The sequence below is a fragment of the Zea mays genome, chromosome 8 (assembly GCF_902167145.1).
Source record: "Zea mays cultivar B73 chromosome 8, Zm-B73-REFERENCE-NAM-5.0, whole genome shotgun sequence".
NCBI lineage: Eukaryota > Viridiplantae > Streptophyta > Magnoliopsida > Poales > Poaceae > Zea > Zea mays.
In genome coordinates, this window is record NC_050103.1 from 149,843,667 (window position 1) to 149,869,734 (window position 26,068).

A 26,068-nucleotide genomic window follows, 5' to 3' on the forward strand; every position below is an offset into this window, starting at 1 on the left:
GATGCCGGCGGGGGCCTGGGCAGATCACTGAATGAAGCAGTGTCTGCAGATTATCGTACTGCGTAGTACTAGGATTGGTAGATGGACAAGAAGGTACTTATTCACACATAGTAGCTAGTAATAGCGTCAGTAGAGTAGTAGCTGTTGCACGTGCTAGTATTTACCACTGGAACGGCGCCTGTCGCGACCAAGCGAAGCGTTGCCGATTGTCGTACTGCCCTGCCATCTCTTTAAGCGACGCGTTGCTGCTACTACTACTGTGTTCGGCCTCCACTTCCCAGACACACCAAACAGACAGGCGTCGCGACTCGTGTCAACAGCTACCAGCGCCGCCCGTGCCTGCCTTGCCTAGCTCGGCGGCAAGACGACACGCGCCGCCGCCGCCCAGTCGATCGAGCGCCAACCGAAAGCGGCGAGCGCAGGAGCGTGTCGTCGCGATCCAGTCATCCGTGGGGACGTGGGGTGGGGTGGGGCACGTTCCAACTGCCCACTGGCAATATATAGCGCGACCGCTCACGGCCACGGGCGCCGCGATCAGAATTCCGCGCGCCGGCGACCTGCAGATGTGCGAGAAGGATAGAACGAACCAATGCAATGACTCGGTTGCGTCCTCACCGGGCGGAGCAGCTACATCGACGTCGTATGACATCAAATGTTTGAATATCAATTATAAATATTAAATATATATTTAATAAATCTATCTCATTCTTTAATTTAGTTTTACAATTACACTATATTTAATATCCTTAAACATTATTCACACACTCGATACTATATACTTTAATTTAGTTCTACAATTATACTATATTTCATATCCTTAAACATTATTCACACACTCGATACTATATACGTACATATTAAATAATTTATTATCGCCTATATTTTTATAATAAACTTATTATTTACATTTTCTATAAAACTAGTTAAAGGTGAGAAAGTTTGTCACTTATTTTAGAGCAAAGTATATTAGCGGTTCACGAATTTGGCACGATGTATCACCTACCCTCCAAACTCAGGAAACCGGGTAAATAGAGATCCTCGAACTTTGTGAGACCATTCAAAGCCGGGGTTGCAGAACCGGATACTGACGTAGCATGCCACGTTGGAGCCAACTTGAGGTCTCCAACTTGGCATGTTGTGTCACTAGTTTGGGTCCTCGGACTTGAATGCTATGTTACTTGAGTCCCCCAAACTTTCATTAGTGTGCTCTATTGTGGCACCACACGTCAACATCCGGTTTATATGTTACAAAGTTATATATTTATCTTTTTTCCAAGATCCTATCTGCATGGCTATAGTTACTCACTTTAGTGTACATATGGCCTAAATCTTGTGTATCTCAACATAAACATAAAAACATATCAATCCATCTAAGTTATCATCCATTCACCAAAATAAAGCGAGGACCTTTCAGTCTCTCCCTTCTTTATAATTCTACTAACCGTAATCCAAGGCAACACTTCACAGCAATATAAATTGTTAACTTGGTTTGGATTTTATGTCGTTTATTCATCTTTTAAGTTTTGTCATTATGGTATGAATAAGCACCACAAAACTACATGTAGTTCTGGGGGTAAGTGACACAACATGCCAAGTTCGTGGACCGTGTGCTTTACTCCTTATTTTTGTATGGAGAGAATACGCGGTGAGCCAAAACTAATTCAGCTCCAAAGTATTCGCTATTCGGCAATAGACCGTGTGCTTTACTCCTTATTTTTGTGTGGTCCTCTCATATTTCTCTCTCTCTCTCTTTATATAATATATATATATATATGAATATACAATTCAAGAAATTATCATTTAGTGTAAAAAAGTAACTTATATTGAGTGCAATACTTTTTAATATTTATAAAACAACAAATGTAGATTGTAGTCATAAACACTTACTTGCACTTGATATCAAACTAAAATATTTCTTATGACATTTTACACTTGATATCATTTGGTTTCGAGTAAGATAAGAGTTTGGGACAAAAATTCAAACTTCAAAACCTATATTAGAATAGCGGCTTCAAGCTCCGCCCCTAAGTTTTTTCGAGAGAAATCCAATTCTCAGGATAATGCCACCCACCCTGCATAAAGCCTTCACGAAGTGCTCGTGTGATGCTAATTGAGTCAGAAACCCTATGTTAAGAAATTGATGAACCTGAGGTGACACGATGTATGTCGTGCAATGCAACTAGCTTAGATCACAAGCCTTGTGTCAGGAAATTGATGAATTGATTCGGTCTCTTGGTGAATGCACCCACGATGGTGAACATCGTAGCCGCGGCGGCACAAAATTGGAACATTGTCCAGCAAGAGCACGAGGGCGTCAGTTCATTTCATAGGTTTGTGTTGATTTGGTGCTCAATCTCAGATACATATTATACGATATACTTGGTGCATACATAATATTAGGGGCCAAGGCCCCCTACCTTTGGGGTCTAGGGCGGCTGACCCCTTGCCGACCCTATTGGGCCGACCCTGCATCCAAGGTTAACAAAATCGATCGGGAACCATGGTTATGGGGGCGATTTTCAGTTCCCCGTCCGGAAAACGGGTTTCCTGTGCAGCTCGAGAAACGAGTTTCCCACTGTTTTCTAAAATTTATATAAATTCGACAAAAATACTATATATATATATATATATATCAGAAAAATATGATAAAACAACATGTTTTTCTATGTAATTTGGTATAGCCCATAATTAAATTCAAGCGCATTCAATCTATTAAAAAAGAAAATAACTAAATCGTTAACTGGACCTATTAATCCGTCGGTCCATTTTTATAAAAACTCCAAACTCTACTCGCTCCTCCTCAGTCATCTCCTAGCTCCCCTCTATTAGTCATCTCCAGAGCTTCATTTCTTGGCAGCGTCGCGCCGAAATCCGCCATTGCACAACATTTCCCAGTCGAGAAACAACAGGGCCTGATTTCACTCGTCGCCTTGGCTCCCTCCCGCGCTTGCTTGGTCGAGAAACCACCATTTCTCACCGGTTGTTCATGTTTCCTGACCGAGAAATCGTGTTAAGAGGCCAGTCACTACCGGACACAACTCCTTTGCCGTGTGTCTCAGACACTCGGCAAAGGCTATTTTGCACTCGGCAAAGGCTTTGCCGAGTGTAACACTCGGCAAAGAACGCTCGGCGAACTGTACATCGACAGTGGTCTCTTTGCCGAGTGCCATTTGACACTCGGCAAAGAAAAGTCACCGTCACGGCGCCAAGTGACGGTGACGGATCCTTTGCCGAGTGTCTTCTTTGGCACTCCGCAAAGAGGCCAATTTTGCCGAGTGCCTGCTATCATGGCCCTCGGCAAAGACGGGTCCAGTGGGCCCCACCGCCAGTCCCTGTGCCGAGAGCTCTCGTAGGCACTCGGTAAAGAAGGCTTTATCGAGTGCCCGACAAAAGGCACTCGGCAAAGAATACAACACTCGACAAAGCCTGCGATTCCGGTAGTGAGTAACCGCTGCTATTTAATGCCTTGCACTTTTTATTTCATGCTCCAACGATTAGCTTGATCCATTTTGAATATGCACATGTTTCCAATATTTTCATTGCAAAAAATATTTTGAATATTGGTAGACGTTAGTATTAGATCTTATGGGTTGTGTTAGCATGATATGTTAGATGTTATTATTGGATGTTATGGTTTAGGTTTCCTGGTTGTGTTAGATGTTAAGGTTGTGTTAGATGCTAGGGTTAGCAACATATTATGTAGATGGATATTATTTCTTATTAGTATTAGTTACATAATTATTTGCACTATTATAGGTAACATGTCAACCTAGCGTGGGAGCATGGAGAGAAGATTAGGTTGGGTTTTTGTGCAAGTATTATCACGAAGCCAAGAGTGCGGGCGGTGCTGCACATTTGAAGGAGCATCTGGCACATAGAGGTACAAAAGAGAAGAATTGTCCTTCTGTTCCTCCTAATGTAAAGACATACTTCCAATGTGACTTAAAGATGACAAAGGAAAAGAAGAGGGAAAGGAGGCTGAGGATAGATGTGGTAACAAGAACTCATTATGGTGAAAATCTACATGAAAAAGCAGAAAAGAGAAATAAAAAACAAGAAGGAGCCCTCGATCAAAAAGGGAAGCAAACACCCAATTCTCCTCTCAAATGTGCAAAAGTCGACTAATCAAGAGGTTTGGTAAAAATATCAGCCAGCTGACGATGGGTATCGACGTGGCGCAAATCAATGTCGTCCAATGATTTCAAGTCGTCCGCCTAATCGCGATTAGTCGGTCTAGTCAGTTTTAGTGGAGCGACTAGGGTATCTGACTCGATTAGGTCGACTAATCGTTCAGTTGTCCGATTAGTCGTCGACCAAGAGCGATTAATCGTCCAATTAAGCTGTGGACGACTAATTAGGCTCTGGCCGGCGACTGACCTATTTTTGCTTTGGGCTGAATGTCTAGAATTAAGGCCCATTTAGTGTAACCCTTAGGGTTTTAGGTAAATAGGGCTGCCGACTGCTTCCTCCAAATTATCTGCTCTACTATTCCGGCGGCTGGTGCGCTGGTCTCTCCTTGCACCCTGCTCGCCTCTCTCCCCTTCTCTGGTGGCTGCTCACCTCTCTCCTTGCACCCTGCTCGACGGTGGTGGCTCAGTGCTCACCATCCTTGGCACCACGGCCCAGCAACCTGCCTGCACCCTACTCGGCGGCCCAACAACCTGCAGCGGGCATCAACAAGGCAGCAACATGAGTTCATCATCCGATGGTACATGCATTGATGCGTTGATCTGTTGTCTACTCTGTTATGGTGTTCCCACTCTTGAATTCCTCTCAGCTTCCTTCAATTTCTTTCGTTCTTTCTGAATGTGTAGAGGGGGGTTGGCACCGTGAACGTGCAGCAGCTGTTGAGGCGATCATGGGAGGCTCATACATTGGAGAAGAGAGCACTGGTGGTGGTGATGCGGCTGCTATCCTAGCCACGACAGCATCTGGTGGTGGTAGTACTGGTGCTGGTGGTACTACTTCATCGGTTGCTCCAGATGCTGCCTCTCTCACTAAAAAGGCTATTGCAGCACTGCCCCCTGCTCTGGCTGCACAAGCTGTTGATTCTAAAAGGAAGGCTCAATCACAAGCCCCTAGATGGAATTATGGATGGTGGTCAGATCCCACAAAGAAATATTTTGTGCAATGTATTTTCTGTCAGAAGGTAGTTCCTGCAGGAATAAAGCGGTTCAAACAACACCTTGCTGGTGGATTTGGTGACACAGTTAAATGTGCAAGAATTCTGGAATTGGTGTCAAAGGATATGCTTGCTTATCTTAGAATGAATTCAAGGGCTCTTCCTTTGATCAATGTGGATGAAGAAGAAGATGCAACTGAAGAGTTTGCAGTTGCAGAACCTAGTTCTGGGACAAAATGCAAGCAAGCTAAGAAGAGAAGTGCTCAAAGTACAATGACATCATTTGTTGTTTCTTGTTTCTGCAGCAACAAAACCAATTACTCAGAAGCCTTCAAAGTCGATTGCTTCCATGCTCTGCAAGACACCAGAAGAGGTAGTTGTAGAGAGGCACAAATCCAAAACGTCTCAATCCACTCTAGAGCACTGCACAAAAAAGGGAAAAGAAGCTAAACAAATAGTTGACGATCATGTAGCTGACTTTCTCTATGAAAATAAGGTACCATTGCATGTCGTCAAGTCAAGAAGTTGGGAGATTATGTTGGAGTCTATTGGACAGTATGGTCCTAGATATCGTGGTCCATCATACCACAAAGCTAGGGTGCCTTGGCTTGAGAGGGCTGTTAAGAGGACATCCGAGTTGAGGTCGAAGCATGAAGCGTCTTGGAGGGAATATGGTTGCACGCTTTATGTCTGATGGGTGGACCAACACAACACATCGTCACTTGATCAATTTTCTAGTAAACAGTCCAGCAGGAACCTACTTTTTAGCTTCTGTTGATGCTTCAAGAGAGGTAGCTAATGCTAACATGTTGGTTGATTTGTTGGAGAAGCAAATTGACAAGATTGGAAGAGAGCATGTGGTGCAAGTTGTCACAGACAATGGAGCCAATTTTAAAGTTGCAGGGAGAATCTTGATGGATAGGATCCCCCATTTGTTTTGGACACCTTGTGCTGCCCATTGTTTCGATTTGCTATTAGAGGACATTGGAAAGATCAAGGACTTCAATAGCTGCATCAATATGGCTAAGAAAGTGTCGATGTTCATCTATAAGCACGGTAGAATTCACAACCTAATGAGAGAGAAGCTAGGTGGTGATCTTGTTAGGCCAGGTGTGACTCGATTTGCTACCTCATTTCTGACATTGGTGAGCATGCTTAGGCATAGGAATGGTCTAAAGAGTATATTTGTCAGTGATGAGTGGCACCTAACTAAGTTTTCCAACACTGAAGAAGGGAGGCAAATCACAAGAATTGTGCTTTCTATGCCATTTTGGTAAAAAGTGGGAAATTGTCTAAGGGCTTCACAACCACTCCTCATTGCTCTAAGGATTGCTGATGGAGATGAGACACCAGCAGCCCCAGAAATCATGGCAACAATGGATGTTGTAAAAGCCACCATAAAGGAGTCATTGAAAGATAAGCCAAGATTACAAGCAGATGTATTATCATGCTTTAAAAGACGATGGGAAAATCAAATGGAGCAAAAACTGTATGGAGCAGCCCTATTCTTGAATCCGAGCAAGTTCTTTGCTTTAAGGGGTAAAGATAGGAGACAAGCTGCTAGACTTAGATCCATGTGGAAGATGATCAATGATGATGATGAGCAAACAAATTAGCAAGCAAGCGGATGACTATGAGAGGTCTGAAGGTGAGTGCTTCTCAAAGCAAGGAGCAATAAGAGATAGAGAAAGAAAAAAAATCCTAGTAAGTTCTTTTTGTATTTCAGTCACACTATATTTAGTTATTTGGTGTTTGCTAATGAACTAACAAACCTGCCTTTTTAGTTCTTTGGTGGGGAGCTTATGGTGGCCTAGCATATGAACTACAATGCTTAATTCTGAAATGTGATCTGAATATCTGAGTGCCTAATAATTCTAGTGTTCATAATTTCTATGATGTTCTGAAATCTGAATTGTCCACTCTCCACTGTCCAGTTCTACTGTTCTAGTATTCATATCTGTTTTGTTTGGTAATTTGGTTACTTTGATATTGCCTCCTATATGCTATATTGCTATATGCTATGCATATATATATATATCAATATTATATTATTACACATATATATAATTATATATAGGTCTTGTACCTGTAAATATGCAGAAGGACCAGTAGGGACGACTAAGTCGACTAGGACCCGTCGTCGACTAATCGCGATTAGTCGCCTGGTCGCCCAGGTGTCTCGACTAGCTAGTTGAGCGACTTGAAACCATTGATGTTGCCTTTCTCAGAATGGTCACGAATAAAGTGAAAGCGAACATGAATGTGCTTGGTCCTCGAATGCAGCACATGATTCTTGGCAATACTTATGGCACTCGTGTTATTGCAAAGCAGAGACACATGATGAAAATCCAAGCCAAAATCCTATAAAGTAGACATTATCAATAACAACTGCGAGCAACAGCTAGCGGCAGCAACATATTCAACCTAAATGGTAGACCGAGCCACGCTAGTGAAAGGAAAATGTGCCTTTGGGCCAATTCTATAATGTTTTGGTGATTAAGTGACCAACACATATTCTTTAAGTCCTAACGTGCCAAAGATTGCAAAAAGTGCAAATCATATAACAAGGTATGTTTCTAGACTTAGTATTTGATTTTTGTATAGTAATGAAGTTATCTAAGTGTTAGAAACGGAGAAAAGAAGAAAAGAAAAGGATTGCAAAAGACTGGCTGTGTGCAGCCGAAGTTCAGCTCAGTCTAGCACACCGGACTGTCCGGTGCGCCAGGCTGGACTCCGGTGAAAAGGCCGCTCTCAGGAAAAGTTCAGCGGCGTACGGCTATAATTCACCGGACTGTCCGGTGAGCCAACGGTCGCCAGCGCAACGGTCGGTCGCGCAATCCACGGGCGACACGTGGCCCGCGCCAATGATCGGCAGGGGGCACCGGACTGTCCGGTGTGCACCGGACAGTGTCCGGTGCACCAACTGGCCCGGAGCTGCAACGATCGTCTGCGCCAGAAAAGGAAGGAGATCAGCACCGGACCATCTACAGTGACTGTCCGGTGGCGCACCGGACTGTCCGGTGCGCCACTCGACAGAAGGCAAGGATGACCTTCCTTGTTGGACTCCAACGGCTCCTAACTGCCTTGGGGCTATAAAAGGGACCCCTAGGTGCATGGAGGAGCTACACAAGCTTACAAGAAACATTCTAAGACTCCAAGATTCCAACTTCACGCATTCGATTCTTTGAGATAGTGACTTGAGCTCCATTTGAGTTGTGAACTCCGTGCGTTGTGTTTTGAGCTCAATTGGTGACTTGTGTGCGTAGTTGTGCTACGAATTTGTGTCTTGTGTGTGTTGCTCGTCCCAACCTTACTTCGTGCTTTCATTGTGATCTTTGTTGTAAGGGCGAGAGACTCCAATCTTGTTGAGATTCCTCGCAAACGGGAATAATCATCTAAAGGAAAAACCGTGGTATTAAAGTTGATCATCGGATCACTTGAAAGGGTTGAGTGCAACCCTCGTCCATTGGGACACCACAACGTGGAAGTAGGCAAGTGTTACTTGGCCGAACCACGGGATAAAAATCGCGTGTCTTGTGTTGATCTTTCTATGATTGTGTTGTCCACAAGAATTCGCTTCTCAACTACTTAGTCGCACTAATATTTCTATAACCAAGTTTTGTGACTATTTAGTGTTGAATTTTACAGGATCACCTATTCACCCCTCCCTCTAGGTGCTCTCAGCTAGTCTGCTTGCGCGAAGACCAGGAAACTAATGAAGTCTCAAAAATTGACAAGTCCTAGAAGTAGGCTTGAGCTCCAAACGTCAACATGCAAAATCAGCATTAGAGTAACCGCACAAAGACATAACAGACGAAGAGGAGTACCACATACCAAACTCAGGAGTGAAAAGCATGTACCTCATAATCTGCTTCATAGCCTGTCTGTGAGATGTGAGTGGGAATGCCTGGAAACGAGCGTACAGACACACTGCGACGTGTATGTCCGACCTCGTCGTAGTCAAGTACAAGAGAGAGCCAATCATGCTCCTTTACTCCTTCTGGTCCACGGGCTCGTCGTCCTCATCGGCATCAAGCGTCGCCGTGGTGAACATAGGCGTCAAAAGAGGCTTATCCTCACCCATGTTGAACTTTTTTAGGACGTTCTTTGTATACTTGCCTTGATGCACATAGGTCTCATCTTGGGTCTGCTTGATTTGCAGCCCAAGAAAGAAGTTCAACTCACCCATCATGTTCATCTCAAACTCCATGCTCATAAGATCTGAAAATCTGGACATAAGAGCATGAGAAGAACCACCAAAGATGATATCATCCACATAAATCTAGACTAAAAGGGTGTCACTACCATGTTTGAGGAGAAAAAGAGTTTTATCCATAAAGACCATTTTAAAAACCCTTTGGAAGCAGAAAAGATTTCAAACGCTCATACCAGGCTCTAGGAGATTGTTTCAAACCATACGAAGCTTTTTGCTATTTAAACACATGGTTTGGAAACTTGGCACTCTCAAAACCAGGGGGTTGCCTCACATACACCTCTTCCTCTATATACCCATTTTAAAAAAGCACTTTTGACACCCATTTGAAAAAGTTTAAAACCCTTCGAAGCAACAAAAGTAAGAAGGATCCTAATGGTTTCTAAACGGGCAACCGGGGCAAATGTTTCCTCATAATCTATTCCCTATTTTTGGCAATACCCTTGAGAATCCAACATCATCTTGTTTCTCACTACCAACACATCATTACTTTGTTTGTTTTTGAAAACCCATTTGATACCTATGGGATGCCAATTAGAAGGAGGTGGCACCAAAACCCAAACATAATTTCTCTCAAAATCTTGTGCAACACCAAGTCGCCCACAACAAAGCTTTGATCTGGAATGTGATATATTTAATTGTACATTCTGAGATGTAGATCTCATACTATCATGTGGAGGAGTCCGTTCGGAATCTGTCTCCGAGTCCATTGACGGGGTCCGAGTCGGAACCACGAATGAGCATCTCCTCTATCAATGTCTTTCTGGTACATGATGTATTATACCCTTCACATAGGGAATTTATATTTAAAGATCTAATCAAAGAGATTGTTAGATTATGTTTCTTAATAAAATCTCTATTTTGTATAAATCGGTAACTATATAAAAAAACCTTTCGAAGTTGCTTGGCCTATCTTGTACCCGTGCAGTCCTCTATTTTAAAACATAAGTAAAAAAATGCTGATACATAAAAAAAATACCGAGAAAGTACTAAAAAATGATCCAAACAAACTAAACGTAGTTGTAATAGAACGTAGCATGCATATGACCGTTTGAATTCGCTGCGAAAATCTTTTCGGCGTCGTGGTTTGACGGGTCAAATAGTGGAGTAGTGGACCCTGGTTGGCCTAATCTGGCAGGTGACTGATGGATGGCTTGGGACCAAACCCAACATGTGCGCAGATTCCTAGACATCTATCCAGTCAGGCAGTCACCCACGTCGAGGCATCGAATCGCCGACCGCAGAGGATCCGCGGAAGCCCGGGGGAATTCGATGAGCGGCGACAGCTGTGACCCGGCTTGCAACCAAGAACCATCCGACCTGGCCAATTAAAAAAATTGCGGAAGACAACAACGAAACCAGCCGCAGCGCAGAATTGCTGAGACGAGGCGAAGCGGGTTGGCCGAGGTCGAGGCCGGGAATGGTGGCGGGTGGCGGCGTGGCAAAAGCTACTGCTCTGCTCTGCTCGCTGCCCGCTCCCAGAGTCTGATCCAAACGCCTCGCTGGTGTCATGCTGATGCGCCCTCCCCTCAGTTAACTATTCTACTCTTCTGCTCTGTCAGCAGACCACGAGACGCGCGCGCGAAACTCTTCTCTCTCCTTTGCGCACCTCTTTCGTCGTCGTCGTCGTCGATCTTCCTCCGGTCAGTTTTCACCGCTTTTACTTTACAGTCCACTCGTACCCGCGCCAGCCATTTCTCTGTTTGACTGCCGCCTTCCTTGCGCCCCCACCCGTTTCTCTTTTGTTTCGCACCCCTCCATCCTTCACTCCTCGCTGGTCCAGCCATTAATGCCACCACCTGCTATACATCACTACCTTCCTCTTCCCTCCCGCAGTCTCCGACCTCTCTCTCTCCTCTCTCTTTCTTTTTCTCTCTCTCCCTCGCTTTTTCTGCTGTCTATCCCCGCGCCGCGCGAGGTTGCTGCCTTGGCCTTGCTGGTACTATCTCTGTCCTGATTCAGAGTTTCTAGCTGGGACTGGGGGGAAGTGCACGATGATTCGGTCTCTCAGCTCCGCGGGGTTCTTTTTTCCTGTTTCAGGTTCTTTGCTTGTGGGATGAGTGGAAGGAAGGCCGGTCCTCGCTGCAGAAAGAGGTTCATGCTTTAAACTGTCCTCTCGTTTTATTCTATCGAGCGTCGGTATCCTGATGGGATTGGGGTCACGAGAGGACTTGGGGACCTTTTCCCCTTTCCCCTGGCTGTAGAATTCAGCATCCTGTATGCATCGATGAAAGGAGAGGGGCACAATCTTGGGCCACATCTAATCTCTCTGGCTGTGGCGCTTGTAAGGAACAGAGAGCGTTCGTAGTTTGTCTTGATCTCTTGATTTGCAGGAGCGGCGAAGTCTCCATTTGTTTATCCACTGATTTTTTTTTGCCTCGAACATGACGTTTTAACTGCTTGGCTCGCGTTCTGCAGGGAGAAGACTTCATCTGCACGTGCTGCTGATGTGCATTAGAGGATCCGTGCTGATAATATACAGCTGACACCCACAAGATCGACTGGATAAGTTCGAGCCTGACGGCATCATGGGTTCCGGCGATTTGAGCTCGGAGATGGAGAGGACGGTTCTTGGCCTGACGCTGTGGGTCTGGATTGCCATCGGCGTGGTCGCGCTTCTCGTGGCAATCCTGCTGATGATCTGCATTTGGGTGGCGTCCCGCCTGAGGACCAAGAGAACCATGGACAGCCTGAGGCAGACGCAGATCCCCATCTACTCCAAGGAGATCCCCATCGACCGGGTCGGCGGGCGCAGCCTGGCACAGACAATGCATGAGCGCGAGCAGCCGAGCTTGCCGCCGCCGGACAAGTACGCGAACCGGGAGCCGGCCGGGGCGGCTGTGGGGCACCTGGCACTCAGCAAGTCCTCGGATCATGACAACATGAGCCAGGGGAGCTCGGTTTGCAATGCTGACCGTGCTGGCACTGGCAGCATGCACTCCGGTGAGGATGGGAGCTCAGGACCTCGGAGGAAACCCAACTCTCCTGCGGCGTTCGTGTCAGCTTCGCCCTTGGTTGGCCTTCCGGAGTTCTCGCATCTTGGTTGGGGTCACTGGTTTACTCAGCGTGACCTTGAACTTGCTACCAACCGCTTCTCTAAGGAGAATGTGCTCGGGGAGGGTGGTTATGGAGTTGTGTACCGTGGACGTCTGGTGAATGGAACTGAAGTCGCAATAAAAAAGATCTTTAACAACATGTAAGCTCACCTTGTGATCTCTGTCTATCACTTTGATCTTTGTAATTTGTTTGTTCTGGTCGAACTAGGATACTTAACTGTGATCATATTATCGCTGGGTTTGTAGGGGGCAGGCAGAAAAAGAATTCAGAGTGGAAGTTGAGGCTATTGGCCATGTCCGACATAAGAATTTGGTTCGGCTGTTGGGATATTGTGTTGAGGGCGTAAACAGGTATGTTCTACTGAAAGGCATGAATAGCTTGTTCAACCATTTCTTTCAGTGACGTGTGCAATTAGGTAAGAATTCCTAAAAGTATGGTAACCTGAATATTAAGTTAAACCTTGTAAGGAGTTGGACTATTCAAAATCGAATATTAACAACTACCATGTAAATGGTTTAGCAGAAGTTCTACATTTTCTGTTTATATGAACTAACAGCTAAGTTTTCAACAATGCTTCTTTTGTTATTGTACATTTTTTTCTACTGAATGGAATCGAGTTGATTGATCACCCATTGAATTTTAGTACGGCTTCTACCAACGGCCAAAAGTGCAGTGATTCTAAATAGCCTGCTATAGCACCGCTATAGATTTTTCATAGGGTCTATTGTTATGATATTGCCAATTGTTCTGCAACCATTTTACCTCTGCAAAACGCTGCTGTTCGGCTTACCCACGAAATATTTTTAGTACTGTCAATCATAATCGAGCCAAATAAGCATTCCTTGCTCTAGAGCACTATAAGCTATGCAGTCTTCATATTCTTAATAAATGATGTCATTAACCACTGAATAGTTATTGAATTTTTTAATACAGAATGCTGAATGATATGCATGTTGATCATGGTCATGAATATGTTAATTGATTAACTACTGTTAGTGTTAAGTAATGGATGTGGAAACATGTTCTCCTAGAACCTTGTGCATGTATTTGAGTTAATTAAATTTTCCTTACTTAAATGCTTTTGCTGAAAATTCAATAAAAAATTTTCATGATTTCTATCATCCGGCTAAATGAAATAGCTTCCACTATATCCCGCTATAGCTTTCTATAGCTCTTGTGGAAGGCCGCTGCTAAATGCCATAGCCTGCTATTTAAAACCTTCTCAGATGACACGTATTTTTAGTGTACAACTCCACAATAATACAAAGTCTTTTCTTTGTGTTACTTGTAATCGTTTGCCCTTTTGGCAAAAGCTTGCATAACTCCTGTAGAAAGTTTCTGATTTTACCCCCTTATATGTCATGTAAATGCTACAACTGCATTCCTTTTTAATAGGATGCTAGTATATGAGTTCGTGAACAATGGTAATTTAGAGCAGTGGCTTCATGGAGCTATGCATCAGCGTGGTGTTTTTAGCTGGGAAAATCGCATGAAGGTTGTAACAGGCACTGCAAAAGCGTAAGTTTCAATCTTAATCTGTAAGTTACCTACATAGTTTCCTGTGTTTTTAGCTGTATAAAATTGGTTCTTATTTTTCTAATTATGATGGTTGCAGGCTTGCTTACCTTCATGAAGCTATTGAGCCAAAAGTTGTACATCGAGATATAAAATCAAGCAACATATTGATTGATGATGAATTTAATGGCAAAGTATCTGACTTTGGATTGGCTAAACTTTTGGGATCAGACAAAAGCCACATTACTACTAGAGTGATGGGAACATTTGGGTATTATTCTTTTTTCTAACCCATACCTGCTCATTTGCTTTGTGTCTTTACAATGACTTATAGAGTTTAACTTTCCTCATCCATTTTTCTTGCTTCAGATATGTTGCACCTGAATATGCTAATACTGGAATGTTAAATGAAAAGAGTGACGTTTACAGTTTTGGCGTTCTCTTGTTAGAAACTGTGACAGGAAGGAATCCTGTTGACTACAGCCGATCTTCCAATGAGGTATAAAGTTGGAGTTTGTTTACTTTTATTGATTGTCTTTTGTTGTTTATTTATTTTTATTCATTGTCTTTTGTTGTATCCAAATCCAATTTTATCCATTTGAATTTTACATCATTTTATTTGTTATAGTGGCATTTTTATAACCAGGACCAGTGTGACAGTGTCACAATTGACAACACAACAACATTAAACTGGATCTCTCTTCTAATTTAGTTATGAACATTTCCATCAGTTTTACATCCTTAGCTTTTGTTGTCCAATGAAAACAGTAAATATTTTTATGCTTTCGCAAATTGTGGACACATTTTTGTCTAGATGATAACCCACCCTTTCGTCAGGTCAATCTTGTTGAATGGCTTAAAACAATGGTGGCCAATCGGAGGGCAGAGGAAGTGGCTGATCCAAGCTTAGAGGCTAGACCCAGTATCCGGGCTCTCAAGCGGGCTCTTTTGGTGGCACTGAGGTGTGTTGATCCTGACTCTGAAAAGAGACCTAAGATGGGCCAGGTTGTTAGGATGCTTGAGTCAGAAGAAGTACCATACCGGGAGGTAAGGATTGAAAAGAAAAACTACCTTGATGTATACTGTAAGTAAAGATGTCTGTTTAACGTATATGTTCTCTTGCAAAAAGGATCGGAGAAATCGTAGAAGTCGCACTGGAAGCATGGATATTGAGTCCATTGCAGAGGGTTCCAACTCTGCGGAGTTTGGAAAGAAGGTAGAAAGGACTGGAAGCTCTATATCTGACAGATCTCAACCATGAGGCCTGGAAATCTAAGCTATATCAGGAACTGTCTCAGAAACGATGTTAATCACCAAGGTGATTGCTGTCCTGATAGGGGATGCTGGTAGGTGACAGAGGCAAGGCAGGCCCAGGTATTACTGCCTAAGTATTAGGCTTTAGTTTTCAGGTGCAGTAGAAGCATTCTTGGATGAGGAACCTCCTGGTCTCCTCTTATTTGTATAGGTATATGTTGGTGCCTGAGGAATTCCTCTTGGTTTGGGTGTTTAACATTTGTTCGGTTCTTTTATTTCTTGCATTGTTGCCTTCTTAAATCAGTTTCACTTCTCCCTGATGAAATGCTGAACATGAGGTTGTGGACTTGTGGTCTTAGCGATACTGCTTGTCATTGTTTTTCATATGTTTACCTGCGGCCTGCTCTACCTTATCCCATGAGTTCGTTGGCGAAAGGTTTGGCAACATACGCTGATTCTCGCTGAGTTGGCACATGTTGTTTTTTGGCCGCTCAGAGCGTCTCTAGCAATGCTACACAAAATTATATCTACTTTTTGTTTTGGGTACTCGCTTATTTCAGCGCTATTTTTTCTTCAATTGAAGGGACACCGATGTTTAAAGGAGGGACTAATTAGACAGCTTAAAAATCTACTTCTCATTAAGATATCTAATTTTTACCTAGTCAAAACATATCAAGAAAGTAATATATCAAGGTTGTACTAGGTGCGTTGATGTCTCTACCGTAAAAGAATTAATTCTATCACTAGTCTAGTAGGCTAAAACATAAAACTAAACAAGTAAACTAGGTAAATAATAAATAAGTTATAGAAACTAAATTAAAAGAATGATGTAAACTTTCGTCGATGACTTTGATATCTTTAACAAGGTATTAAGCTCACGTTTTCTTTTAGTCCCTGTTGGAGCCCTCGTAAGGATACCCTTGCAAAGGCTAAGCTTTCAATCAAGTAACTAGCTTTTCTTATGCGTAAGTGGGTCTTCGAGATAGCTTCTCTTAAACCTCTCCCCATCGTCTTCACGCCATCCTGACACATTTTATATGTGTGCCTATGGGTAAAAACCTAATAGGGTGCATGTTTGGGTGTGAGCTTATACCCGCAGGCAAAGGTGCAGGTTTGATTCTCAACCTAACAGGTTTTTTCTCGTGTGTATGAAAACTCGTATTCGTGTCACGAACCCGTGTACCCCCCCCCACACACAAATATATATAAGATCTATTCATCACCTAGGGTGATGGACCAACCTGGACCCAACCCAGCACGCCTATTGGACTGAACCAGCCTCCCCCGCGCGTGCCCTAGCCGATCGGGTCCACATCCTCCCGTGTGCGTGCTCCCCGCGAGCCGAGCCGGTGTGAATCATCTAGGCCCCTAAGTGGTGTTTTGGTAATTAATGACAACTGATTGTGGACTAACAATTCTTGGAGAAATAAGAATACATGATTGGACCACAGGAAACAGTAAAGTCTTTGGGACTTATAACCATTGATTGTGGATCAAGTGAAGGCAAAGGTAAAACATATGATTTTGTTTTTGCCGGTCAGCAGGTGTTTAGAGAAGAAATTGTCTGGATTAATAGGATAGACAGTCGTACTATTAAGAGGGGTCAATGAACCTGATTAGTGTAAAACTTAGTGCCTCGTAGAGCATAAACGGTAGCATTTGCATGAGGGCTAACAACTCTTCGGATTTCAAAATACAAATTCTTTTGAACTAGCGCAAAAACATTTTTTCTGTGGTCGCCGGACCGTCCGGGCCAGAAGGCCGGACCGTCCGCGACTCTACCAGAGAAGTCAGCTGGCAGTCTGTCTCTGTCTCCCTTCGTGGACCGTCCGGGCCTATAGACCGGACCGTTCGCATAAGCTGAATTGAGTTTGGGCAGGGACAGTGTGTTTTTGTGTCCTTACTCTACGGACCGTCCGAAGTTTTTAGCCGAATGATAAGTGGTCTATGTGCGGACCGTCCGACCATGAATGGCGGACAATCCGCTCGAATTATTTTTTGGAGAGATTCATCTACATCTTGGGAGCATTGAAACAATGATTTGTGCCATCACTGGTTTTGCTTGGAAGTCTTGGAATCTTGTAATTAGTTGGCTCTTGATTTGCTCCCATGTATTGATTGTCCCCAGATGAAGGGATGAATATTAGGTCTAAGTTATGCCCCTTGCGACCATAGTGAATGAATTGGCCAACAATGCCGTGTTCTCGCCGAAAGGATTTAATTGTTGCTTTATAAATCATGAGAAACTACTTCGGGCCAAACTGTATATCATATAAAGGAAGCTGGGGTGCTTGTACGCAGCAGGCTAGGAAGCTGCTTGCAAATCCCTTGAAAGTTAAGATGTACTATCATAGATGAATCTAGCTTAGCCCTACTATTCTTCTTGGATGAAGGTGCTTGTGTTGAGGCATTTTCCTTGCTCTTGTATTTGTTCTAGGCCTTCTTCCCTTCTTGTGCGATAGAGCTCTTTAGAGGCTTTGTCTACTCCCTTCAAAATTGAGCAGCCCAAAGCAGCTTCCACTTCTAGATTTCCATGTTCCTTTGAATGGCTTTCAACCCCTCAATTTCTTTATCGATATCATCTTGGTCAACCAAGAGCTCCAGAGCTTTTCCCTTCTCCTATTGCTAGATTTGATATGATTGGTGACTTCAGTGTAATCTTTTCTTTAGAATTGTTAGCATAATCGATTGTGCTAAGAATTTTCTACCTTTGTGGAGGCATGATTATGGTCATTGATGAGTTTACTAGACAGTGGGCGTCAAATATTGGGTACCTGTCGAAATTCTAAGAACAATAATAGAGCAACACCAATTAGTTTAAGAAACATCCTTCCCTCTAAAGGCTTAAGAGGGAAGAATACATAAAATGCTACTTTAACCAATCAATACTCTCGAAGTTCATCATTTTCAATGTGTGAATATAAATCATGATACATTTTCATCACATCCTTTGCCCCCGTGTGGAAGGGGGGATGGGGGAAATGATGATTTACTTGTGCGTCGGAAGAACACATGGAGTAAGTATAGGAATTAAAGGAGCAGTCCTATAAGTGAGTGATTGAATGCGAAAGGCTAATGAAACAACCAATGAATTAATGTCACGTATGCAAGATAGACTCAATGATCGAGTCACTTCAGATCTTAGAAGTAGATGATAGAGGAGAAACATTTTAATTTACTTTGGTATTGTAAGAACTTTTGAGTGATGGAATACATAAGGTTGTTTGTTTTAGCGTTTTCTGACAAGCTTTTCTGATAATGGTTGTGGGGGGATCTGAATATCGTGGGAATTATTTGCGGAGAAAAATGAAGGGATATATAGGGTTTATGACCTAAAAAGCGACAGATTCCTACTATGACGATGACTCGATCGATATTGTGTGTTCACGTTGATTTTGGACGGTTTTCACCAAAACGTTTCTCACAGAAACGGGCTAGAAAGTTGGACGTTTGATAGTCCACAACAGCTTATGTCGGCAAGAAGCTAGGAAAAAAAAGCCGAAACAAACAACAACTTTGTTCCATAATTTAAAGATGTACTTTCTTATGCTTTGACTTTGATATACACTCTTTTTTCTGACAACATGTCTAGACAATGATATTTGATCTTTGTTAACATAGACCTTTGAGACCTTCACTCCAAAGCGATGGAAGAAATCAGAATTTGAAGATGCAAGGAAAAAAATGTAAATCAACCCGAAGAATGTCCACGTTCTGGCGGTGTTCTACAGGGCCCTGCTAGGTAGTAGGGAGTACATGTGCTTCCAGAAGTAGATACAACAAGTGGAGACATAAAAATGGAAAAAACGTTTCTGGTCGGTAGCCTGTACCCGAATACAGTAAGCATCAGCCCTGGCTATCAGAGAAACGCATTACGACTTCGCGAGTAGCATCGCATTCGCATCAGAGATGACGAACCGGTCTGCAGCCTGAGCTGGCGGGGCGAAGTTTGACCTATCACTATCGAGCAATGATAATACGGTTATTAATAAACCTAACGGAACGGGAATATTTTTAATTTTCTAGACTGTAGTCGTTAACCATCGGAATCCGTTGCCTTGTACACCCCCTTCCCCAAGCCATCGTGTCTGCCTGCCTGCCTGCCTACCAATCCACAATCAGCACGCCAACTCGCTTCCGAGACCAGAATCTTCCAAGCAAAAGCAGCTAATACTAGCTACTTACCTGACCCAGTTGACCAAGGCCCAGTTTGACTTTGAATCGTCAAGCCCCTCTCTCTCTATATATCTCTCGTGATTTGTGAGTATTTTTTGTGCCCGGTCCCCAACTCCGTCCATGGACTACCTGGGGGGAGGAAACCCGAGCGAAAGAACGCGCCACGGCGAGGGTGGCGGCAACGTCAAACTCCGCGAACCGCGTGGCGTCGCAGGATAAAAGGCTCGGGCGACGAGAGCCGGAGACCGTGCGATTTATTTCCGAGACAGCTCAAGGCAAGGCAAAGGCAAATAAAGGCAGCGCACGTACGTGTTGAGGTGGCACTTGGCAGCAGCTTGAGTTCTTGAGACCCGACCTGATCGTTTTGCGTTGTGATGGCGGGCGCGGGCAGCAGGATCAAGAGCAAGGTGCGGGAGTGGATGCGGAAGCGGATGGCGCCGAGGAGGAAGACGGCCGCGGCCGCGGCCGCTACAGGGAGCGGTGACAACAGCGGCGGCGTCGGCGGCAGTGCGTCGGCGTCGGCGCCGGCGCAGTCGTCGCCGCGGCGGAAGCTCCTGGCGGCCGCGCTCCCGTCGGCGCTGCGGTGGAGGAAGCCGCGCGGGAACGTGCTGGCGGCGCTGTTCCAGCGCGCGGCGTACCACCTGCTGTGGCTCGTGGAGTCCGTGGTGGTGGTCGCGCAGCTCTGCTTCTTCTTCGTGCGCTTCGGCTTCAGGCTGTGAGGAGGGGAAAAAAAACTCGCCCTCAGCCTGAGGGAACGATGCCTCTGATTCTCTCGATTGTTTGCATTCTTTTTCTTCTGGCCATATCTCCAGTGCCTCTTTCGATTTCCAACACCACAAGCTGTAAGTAACGTGTTCTTCTTGTGTTCTGGACAAAATGTGTATAGTGCAACCTTGCGAACTGTCTGTTTTTATTCCCCATCCCGTTAGACATGGGAGACCCTGCCCTTTTCGCAAGGCAAGGAGCTGTGCTACTATATGCCAGACGAGTGCCACTTGTCTCCATCCTTCTCTATGCCCACACTCGACAGTGCTCATCCGTATCCCGCTGAAGAAGGGATCGATAATGGCGCAGATACTACTGGACTTGCAGCAATTGGGGTTGTGTTGGTGCCTTTTTGGGGCGCCAATCACTCAATACGAACCGGCGTCGGTGTTCTCTGGTCAGGCGCGGACGGTCCGCGGCGCAGGGCCAGACGGTCCGCGACCTGGCGCGAGGCTAGGGTTCCCTGCCTGACGGCCGGACAGTCCGCGCCCTAGGGCCGGACGGTCCGCGACCTGGCGACAGGGTCGTCTTCCTCCTCCTTGCTGGAATCTAGATCTCGTCCCCTGGGGGAAAAAAATCTTAAGGTGCTCTAGGTCGATAGATCACCCGGGGGCGTCCCTAGACGACGTGGAGCCGCCTAGGAATCAAGAGATCAATTTGAGGAAGAGGTCTTGGACGGACAACTAGATCTTGCCCCCGAGAGGGGTGAGATCCTAAGGTTGTCTTGGGATCGGCAGACCACCAAAGACGGATCTAGACGACGTAGAGTCGAATAGGGATGGATGTGAATATGTGAAAGACTACAACTAGGACTATGCTACATCTACTCCTAGGGAAGGAAAAGTAAATAAGGTAATTGGTTTGATTGGAATGTGTTCGGGAGTTCTAAATCGGCCGTACCCTTTTATATTTATAGGGGAGGAGGTCTGGACCCTTTTCCTAAGAGATAGCCAACAAACTCCCACGTGATTAGATGGATAACCACGCACGAGATAAGGATAAACATCCAAGTTAATCTAATCTCGGGACACGCGGACCGTCTGGGCCCAAAGGCCGAACAGTCCGCTCATTTTGGTGTCCAACAGGTTGGTTGCCCTTGGTTGTTCCCTTCTGCCGAGTGCTTTCTCAGAGTAAGAATGGAATGATGTATGCGATGCTTCTGTTTTGTTGTTCTTCTGGCTCTCGTTTTGGATGGGGTTTGTCTGCGAGTAAAATGCAGTTGCAGCCCTTGAATCTGACGCGCGCTGTGTCATTTGGTCTTTGAACTTGAAAAAAAATAAGAAAAACGGGTCATGTAACGTCTGGTGGCAACGTAGTGTGCCACGTTGAAGTCACTTGAGTCTATCAATTTGGCAAGTTATGCCACTTAATCCTCCAAATTTTACATGTTCTATCACTTAGGCCCATACTTCCATTAGTGTGCTCCAACATGGCACGCTACACCGGCAACCGATTTGTGGTTTGAGTAAACCGGATTTTAGACGGTTTTGCATGGACCAATATTGTCACATGACCCGTTTTTATTGTCTTCTAAGCTCGGAAACCCAAGTAACACAACATACCAAGAGAACCGCTACTGTACTTACTCTTTATTTGTTTGTTATTTCTCTTAGTTGCTCGCTCTGTGAACAACTCACATGTCTATTCCACCCCAAGTCCCCAAGTATGACTCGACTCAGTCCAACACTTACAAACTGAATGGTATGGTTCTATAGGATAAATTGCACTAGTGTCGGGGACCATAATTAGGGGTACCATCAAGACGCCTAATTCTCAGCTGGTAACCCCCATCAGCATAAAGCTGCAAAGGCCTGATGGGTACGATTAAGTCAGAGATCAGTCCACACGAGTGACTCGATCACGCTTCACCCGAGCCTAGCCTCGGCCAAGGGCAGCCGACCTCGCGAGACTTCCGTCTCGCCCGAGGCCCCCCTTTTTTTACGGCGGACACATCACCGGCTCGCCCGAGGCCTTGGCTTCGCTCAGAAGCAACCCTGACTAAATCGCCACACCGACTGACCAAGTTGCAGGAGCATTTAACGCAAAGGTGGCCTGACACCTTTATCCTGACACGCGCCCCCCCGGCAGAGCCGAAGTGACCGCCGTCACTCCACCGCTCCACTGACCAGTCTGACAGAAGGACAGCGCCGCCTGCGCCACTCTGACTGCGGTGCCACTCGACAGAGTGAGTCTGACAGGCAGTCAGGCCTTGCCAAAGGCGCCACAGCGAACTCCGCTCTGCCCGACCCCAGGGCTCGGACTCGGGCTAAGACCCGGAAGACGGCGAACTCCGCTCCGCCCGACCCCAGGGCTCGGACTCGGGCTAAGACCCGGAAGACGGCGAACTCCGCTCCGCCCGACCCCAGGGCTCGGACTCGGGCTAAGACCCGGAAGACGGCGAACTCCGCTCCGCCCGACCCCAGGGCTCGGACTCGGGCTAAGACCCGGAAGACGGCGAACTCCGCTCCGCCTGACCCCAGGGCTCGGACTCGGGCTAAGACCCGGAAGACGACAAAACTCCGCTCCGCCCGACCCCAGGGCTCGGACTCGGGCTAAGACCCGGAAGACGACGAAACTCCGCCTCGCCCGACCCCAGGGCTCGGACTCCGCCCTGGCCTCGGCCGAACGACCTCTGCCTCGCCCGACCCCATGGCTCGGACTCGGCCTCGGCAACAGAAGACAGACTCAACCTCGGCTTCGGAGGAGCCCCCACGTCACCCTGCCTAGGGCACAGACCCGCCACATCAACAGGGAGCGCCATCATCGTCCTACCCCGAATCGACTCGGGTCACGGAGAACAAGACCGGCGTCCCATCCGGCCAGCTCCGCCGGATGGGCAATGATGGCGCTCCACAAGCTCTGTGACGACGGCGACCCCCAGCTCTCTTACGGAAGCAGGGCGACGTCAGCAAGGATTCGACCACTCCAACAGCTGTCCCTCCGCCAGGCTCCGTCGCACCTCCGACAGCCATGACATCACGCCAGCAAGGTGCCATGACCTCTCCGGCTGCCACATTGGCATGTACCTAGGGCGCTAGCTCTCTCTCCGCTAGACACGTAGCACTCTGCTACACCCCCCATTGTACACCTGGATCCTCTCCTTATGACTATAAAAGGGAGGACCAGGGCCTTCTTAGAGAAGGTTGGCCGCGCGGGACCGAGGACGGGACAGGCGCTCTCTTGGGGCCACTCGCTTCCCTCACCCGCGTGGACGCTTGTAACCCCCCTACTGCAAGCGCACCCGACCTGGGCGCGGGACGAACACGAAGGCCGCGGGACTTCCACCTCTCTCACGCTCGACTCCGGCCACCTCGCCTCTCCCCCCTTCGCGCTCGCCCACGCGCTCGACCCATCTGGGCTGGGGCACGCAGCACACTCACTCGTCGGCTTTGGGACCCCCCTGTCTCGAAACGCCGACAGTTGGCGCGCCAGGTAGGGGCCTGCTGCGTGCTGACGAACAGCTCCCCGTCAAGCTCCAGATGGGCAGTCTCCAGCAACCTCTCCGGCCCGGGGCGGTGCTTCGTTTCGGGACTCTTGAGTTCATGTCCTTCGACGGCAGCTACGACATGTTACTTCTTCCACCGCCGCGCGACAACGACAATGGCGGCCGACAACCCGCCCGCCGGCGGTGGAATCGACGACATCTTCCCCGCGTGGTGGAAGAGCAACATTCGAGCTCGCTCCGTTCTCTCCCCCGCCAACGGAGGAGGAGGCGGGGCCATCAAGGCCAAGCGGGAGGCCGCGCTTCGTTGGTCGTCGAGCGAATCGACGCCCCCGACGCCCCGACGGAAGGCACGCCGGACGTCGACCTCGCGTTCAAGACGAAGGCAAGCGCCGTCCCCCCGCGACACGTTGACCCCGAGCAAGAAGACGACGCCGGCGCGCTCGCGGAAAGCCTGCAGGACGTCGCCCTCGTACCTGAGATGACGGTGCAACCAGTCCCCGATGTGACTACGTCGCTCCTCGTCGACCAAAAGGTACCGACTAACTCCCATCTTACGTCATTTCGACTCGGCCTCAACCCGCCAAACGACCTCGCTTTGGCGGGCGCTCTCATTGAGGCGAGTGCAACCCCACTGGGGTTTCGTATGCGGTCGCCTTGGGACCGGCTGACGGACGTCTCGACCTACGGGCCCTCTGGGTCCGAGGAAGATGACGATCCCAGCGTCTGTTGGGATTTCTCCGGACTTGGCAACCCCAGTGCCATGCGGGACTTCATGACCGCATGTAACTACTGCCTATCCGACTGTTCCGACGGAAGCCGCAGCCTTGGCGACGAGAGCTGCGGCCCAAGCCGCGAATGTTTCCACATCGAGCTAGGGGATCCCTCCAAAGGCAACCATCTCGGCATGCCGGAGGACGGTGATCTTCCTAGGTCGGTGCCTCGCGCCGACATCCCACGGGAGTTAGCTGTGGTCCCCGCTCCGGCGGGGGGTTACGACCCACAACTCGAGCAAGTCCGCGAGGCGCAGGCCGGGCTCAACGAGGGAACAGGAGCGCTTGAGCCGATCCGTCGGGACGTCGGGCAGGTATGGGCGGGCCAACCCCTGCCCGGAGAAATACGTCACCTGCCCCAAGGTCTCCAGCACCGCGTCGCCAACGATGTCAGGGTCAGGCCGCCGCCCGCATCCAGCGGGGTTGGTCAGAACCTGGCAGCCGCAGCGATGCTCCTCCGCGCGATGCCGGAGCCATCAACCACCGAGGGTCGGCGAATCCAGGGAGAGCTCAAGAATCTCCTGGAAGGCGCTGCGGCCCGACGGGCCGAGAGCACTGCCTCCCGAAGGCAGGGATATCCCTCGGAACCTCACGCCGCGACTTCCCGATTCATGCGGGAAGCCTCGGTCTACACCGGGCGCACGCGCAACACCGCGCCTGCGGCCCCGGGCCACCTCGGCAACGAGCACCATCGACGCGACCGTCGGGCCCACCTCGACGAAAGGGTGCGCCGAGGCTACCACCCCAGGCGTGGGGGGCGCTACGACAGCGGGGAGGATCGGAGTCCCTCGCCCGAACCACCCGGTCCGCAGGCCTTCAGTCGGGCCATCCGACGGGCGCCATTCCCGACCTGGTTCCGACCCCCGACTACTATCACGAAGTACTCGGGGGAAACGAGACCGGAACTGTGGCTCGCGGACTACCGCCTTGCCTGCCAACTGGGTGGGACGGACGACGACAACCTCATCATCCGTAACCTCCCCCTGTTCCTCTCCGACACTGCTCGCGCCTGGTTGGAGCACCTGCCTCCGGGGCAGATCTCCAACTGGGACGACTTGGTCCAAGCCTTCGCTGGCAATTTCCAGGGCACATACGTGCGCCCCGGGAATTCCTGGACCTTCGAAGCTGCCGGCAACAGCCGGGGGAGTCGCTCCGGGACTACATCCGGCGATTCTCGAAGCAGCGCACCGAGCTGCCCAACATCACCGACTCGGATGTCATCGGCGCGTTCCTCGCCGGCACCACTTGCCGCGACCTGGTGAGCAAGCTGGGTCGCAAGACCCCCACCAGGGCGAGCGAGCTGATGGACATCGCCACCAAGTTCGCCTCTGGCCAGGAGGCGGTCGAGGCTATCTTCCGAAAGGACAAGCAGCCCCAGGGCCGCCCATCGGAAGAGGCTCCCGACGCGTCTGCTCCGCGCGGCGCCAAGAAGAAAGGCAAGAAGAAGTCGCAATCGAAACGCGACGCCGCTGACGCGGACCTTGTCGCCGCCGCCGAGTACAAGAACCCTCGGAAGCCCCCCGGAGGTGCAAACCTCTTCGACAAGATGCTCAAGGAGCCGTGCCCCTACCATCAGGGGCCCGTCAAGCACACCCTCGAGGAGTGCGTTATGCTTCGGCGTCACTTCCACAGGGCCGGGCCACCCGCCGAGGGTGGCAGGGCCCGCAACGACGACAAGAACGAAGATCACCAAGCAGGAGAGTTCCCCGAGGTCCGCGACTGCTTCATGATCTATGGAGGGCATGCGGCGA

The 26,068-nt window shown here is 47.9% G+C and overlaps 2 protein-coding genes across 6 annotated transcripts; both read left to right on the plus strand.

Annotated features, from left to right (window-relative positions):
• The first annotated feature begins 10,652 nt into the window (after window positions 1–10,652).
• Window positions 10,653–15,547, plus strand: LOC100279300 (putative protein kinase superfamily protein). Of its 4 annotated transcripts, none has more exons than XM_008656566.4 (9): window positions 10,653–11,274; window positions 11,376–11,429; window positions 11,754–12,531; window positions 12,638–12,742; window positions 13,788–13,910; window positions 14,008–14,178; window positions 14,277–14,406; window positions 14,745–14,954; window positions 15,037–15,547. In XM_008656566.4, the coding sequence occupies exons 3-9, from the start codon at window positions 11,864–11,866 to the stop codon at window positions 15,166–15,168; spliced, it is 1,539 nt and encodes a 512-aa protein (XP_008654788.1). In that variant the 5' UTR covers window positions 10,653–11,274; window positions 11,376–11,429; window positions 11,754–11,863; the 3' UTR covers window positions 15,169–15,547. The 4 variants fall into 4 exon arrangements, with proteins under 4 accessions (XP_008654788.1, XP_008654790.1, XP_035817308.1 ...); XM_008656568.3 differs by having other exon boundaries at window positions 10,675–10,978; window positions 15,037–15,545; XM_035961415.1 differs by having other exon boundaries at window positions 10,713–11,274; window positions 11,376–11,619.
• A 3,617-nt stretch (window positions 15,548–19,164) lies between these two features.
• LOC103636108 (uncharacterized) lies at window positions 19,165–20,339 on the plus strand. 2 transcript variants are annotated; one of them, XM_020542567.3, is made up of 2 exons: window positions 19,165–19,642; window positions 19,732–20,339. In XM_020542567.3, the coding sequence occupies exon 2, from the start codon at window positions 19,757–19,759 to the stop codon at window positions 20,054–20,056; it is 300 nt and encodes a 99-aa protein (XP_020398156.1). In that variant the 5' UTR covers window positions 19,165–19,642; window positions 19,732–19,756; the 3' UTR covers window positions 20,057–20,339. The 2 variants fall into 2 exon arrangements, with proteins under 2 accessions (XP_020398156.1, XP_008656691.1); XM_008658469.4 differs by having other exon boundaries at window positions 19,198–20,339.
• Window positions 20,340–26,068: the final 5,729 nt, after the last annotated feature.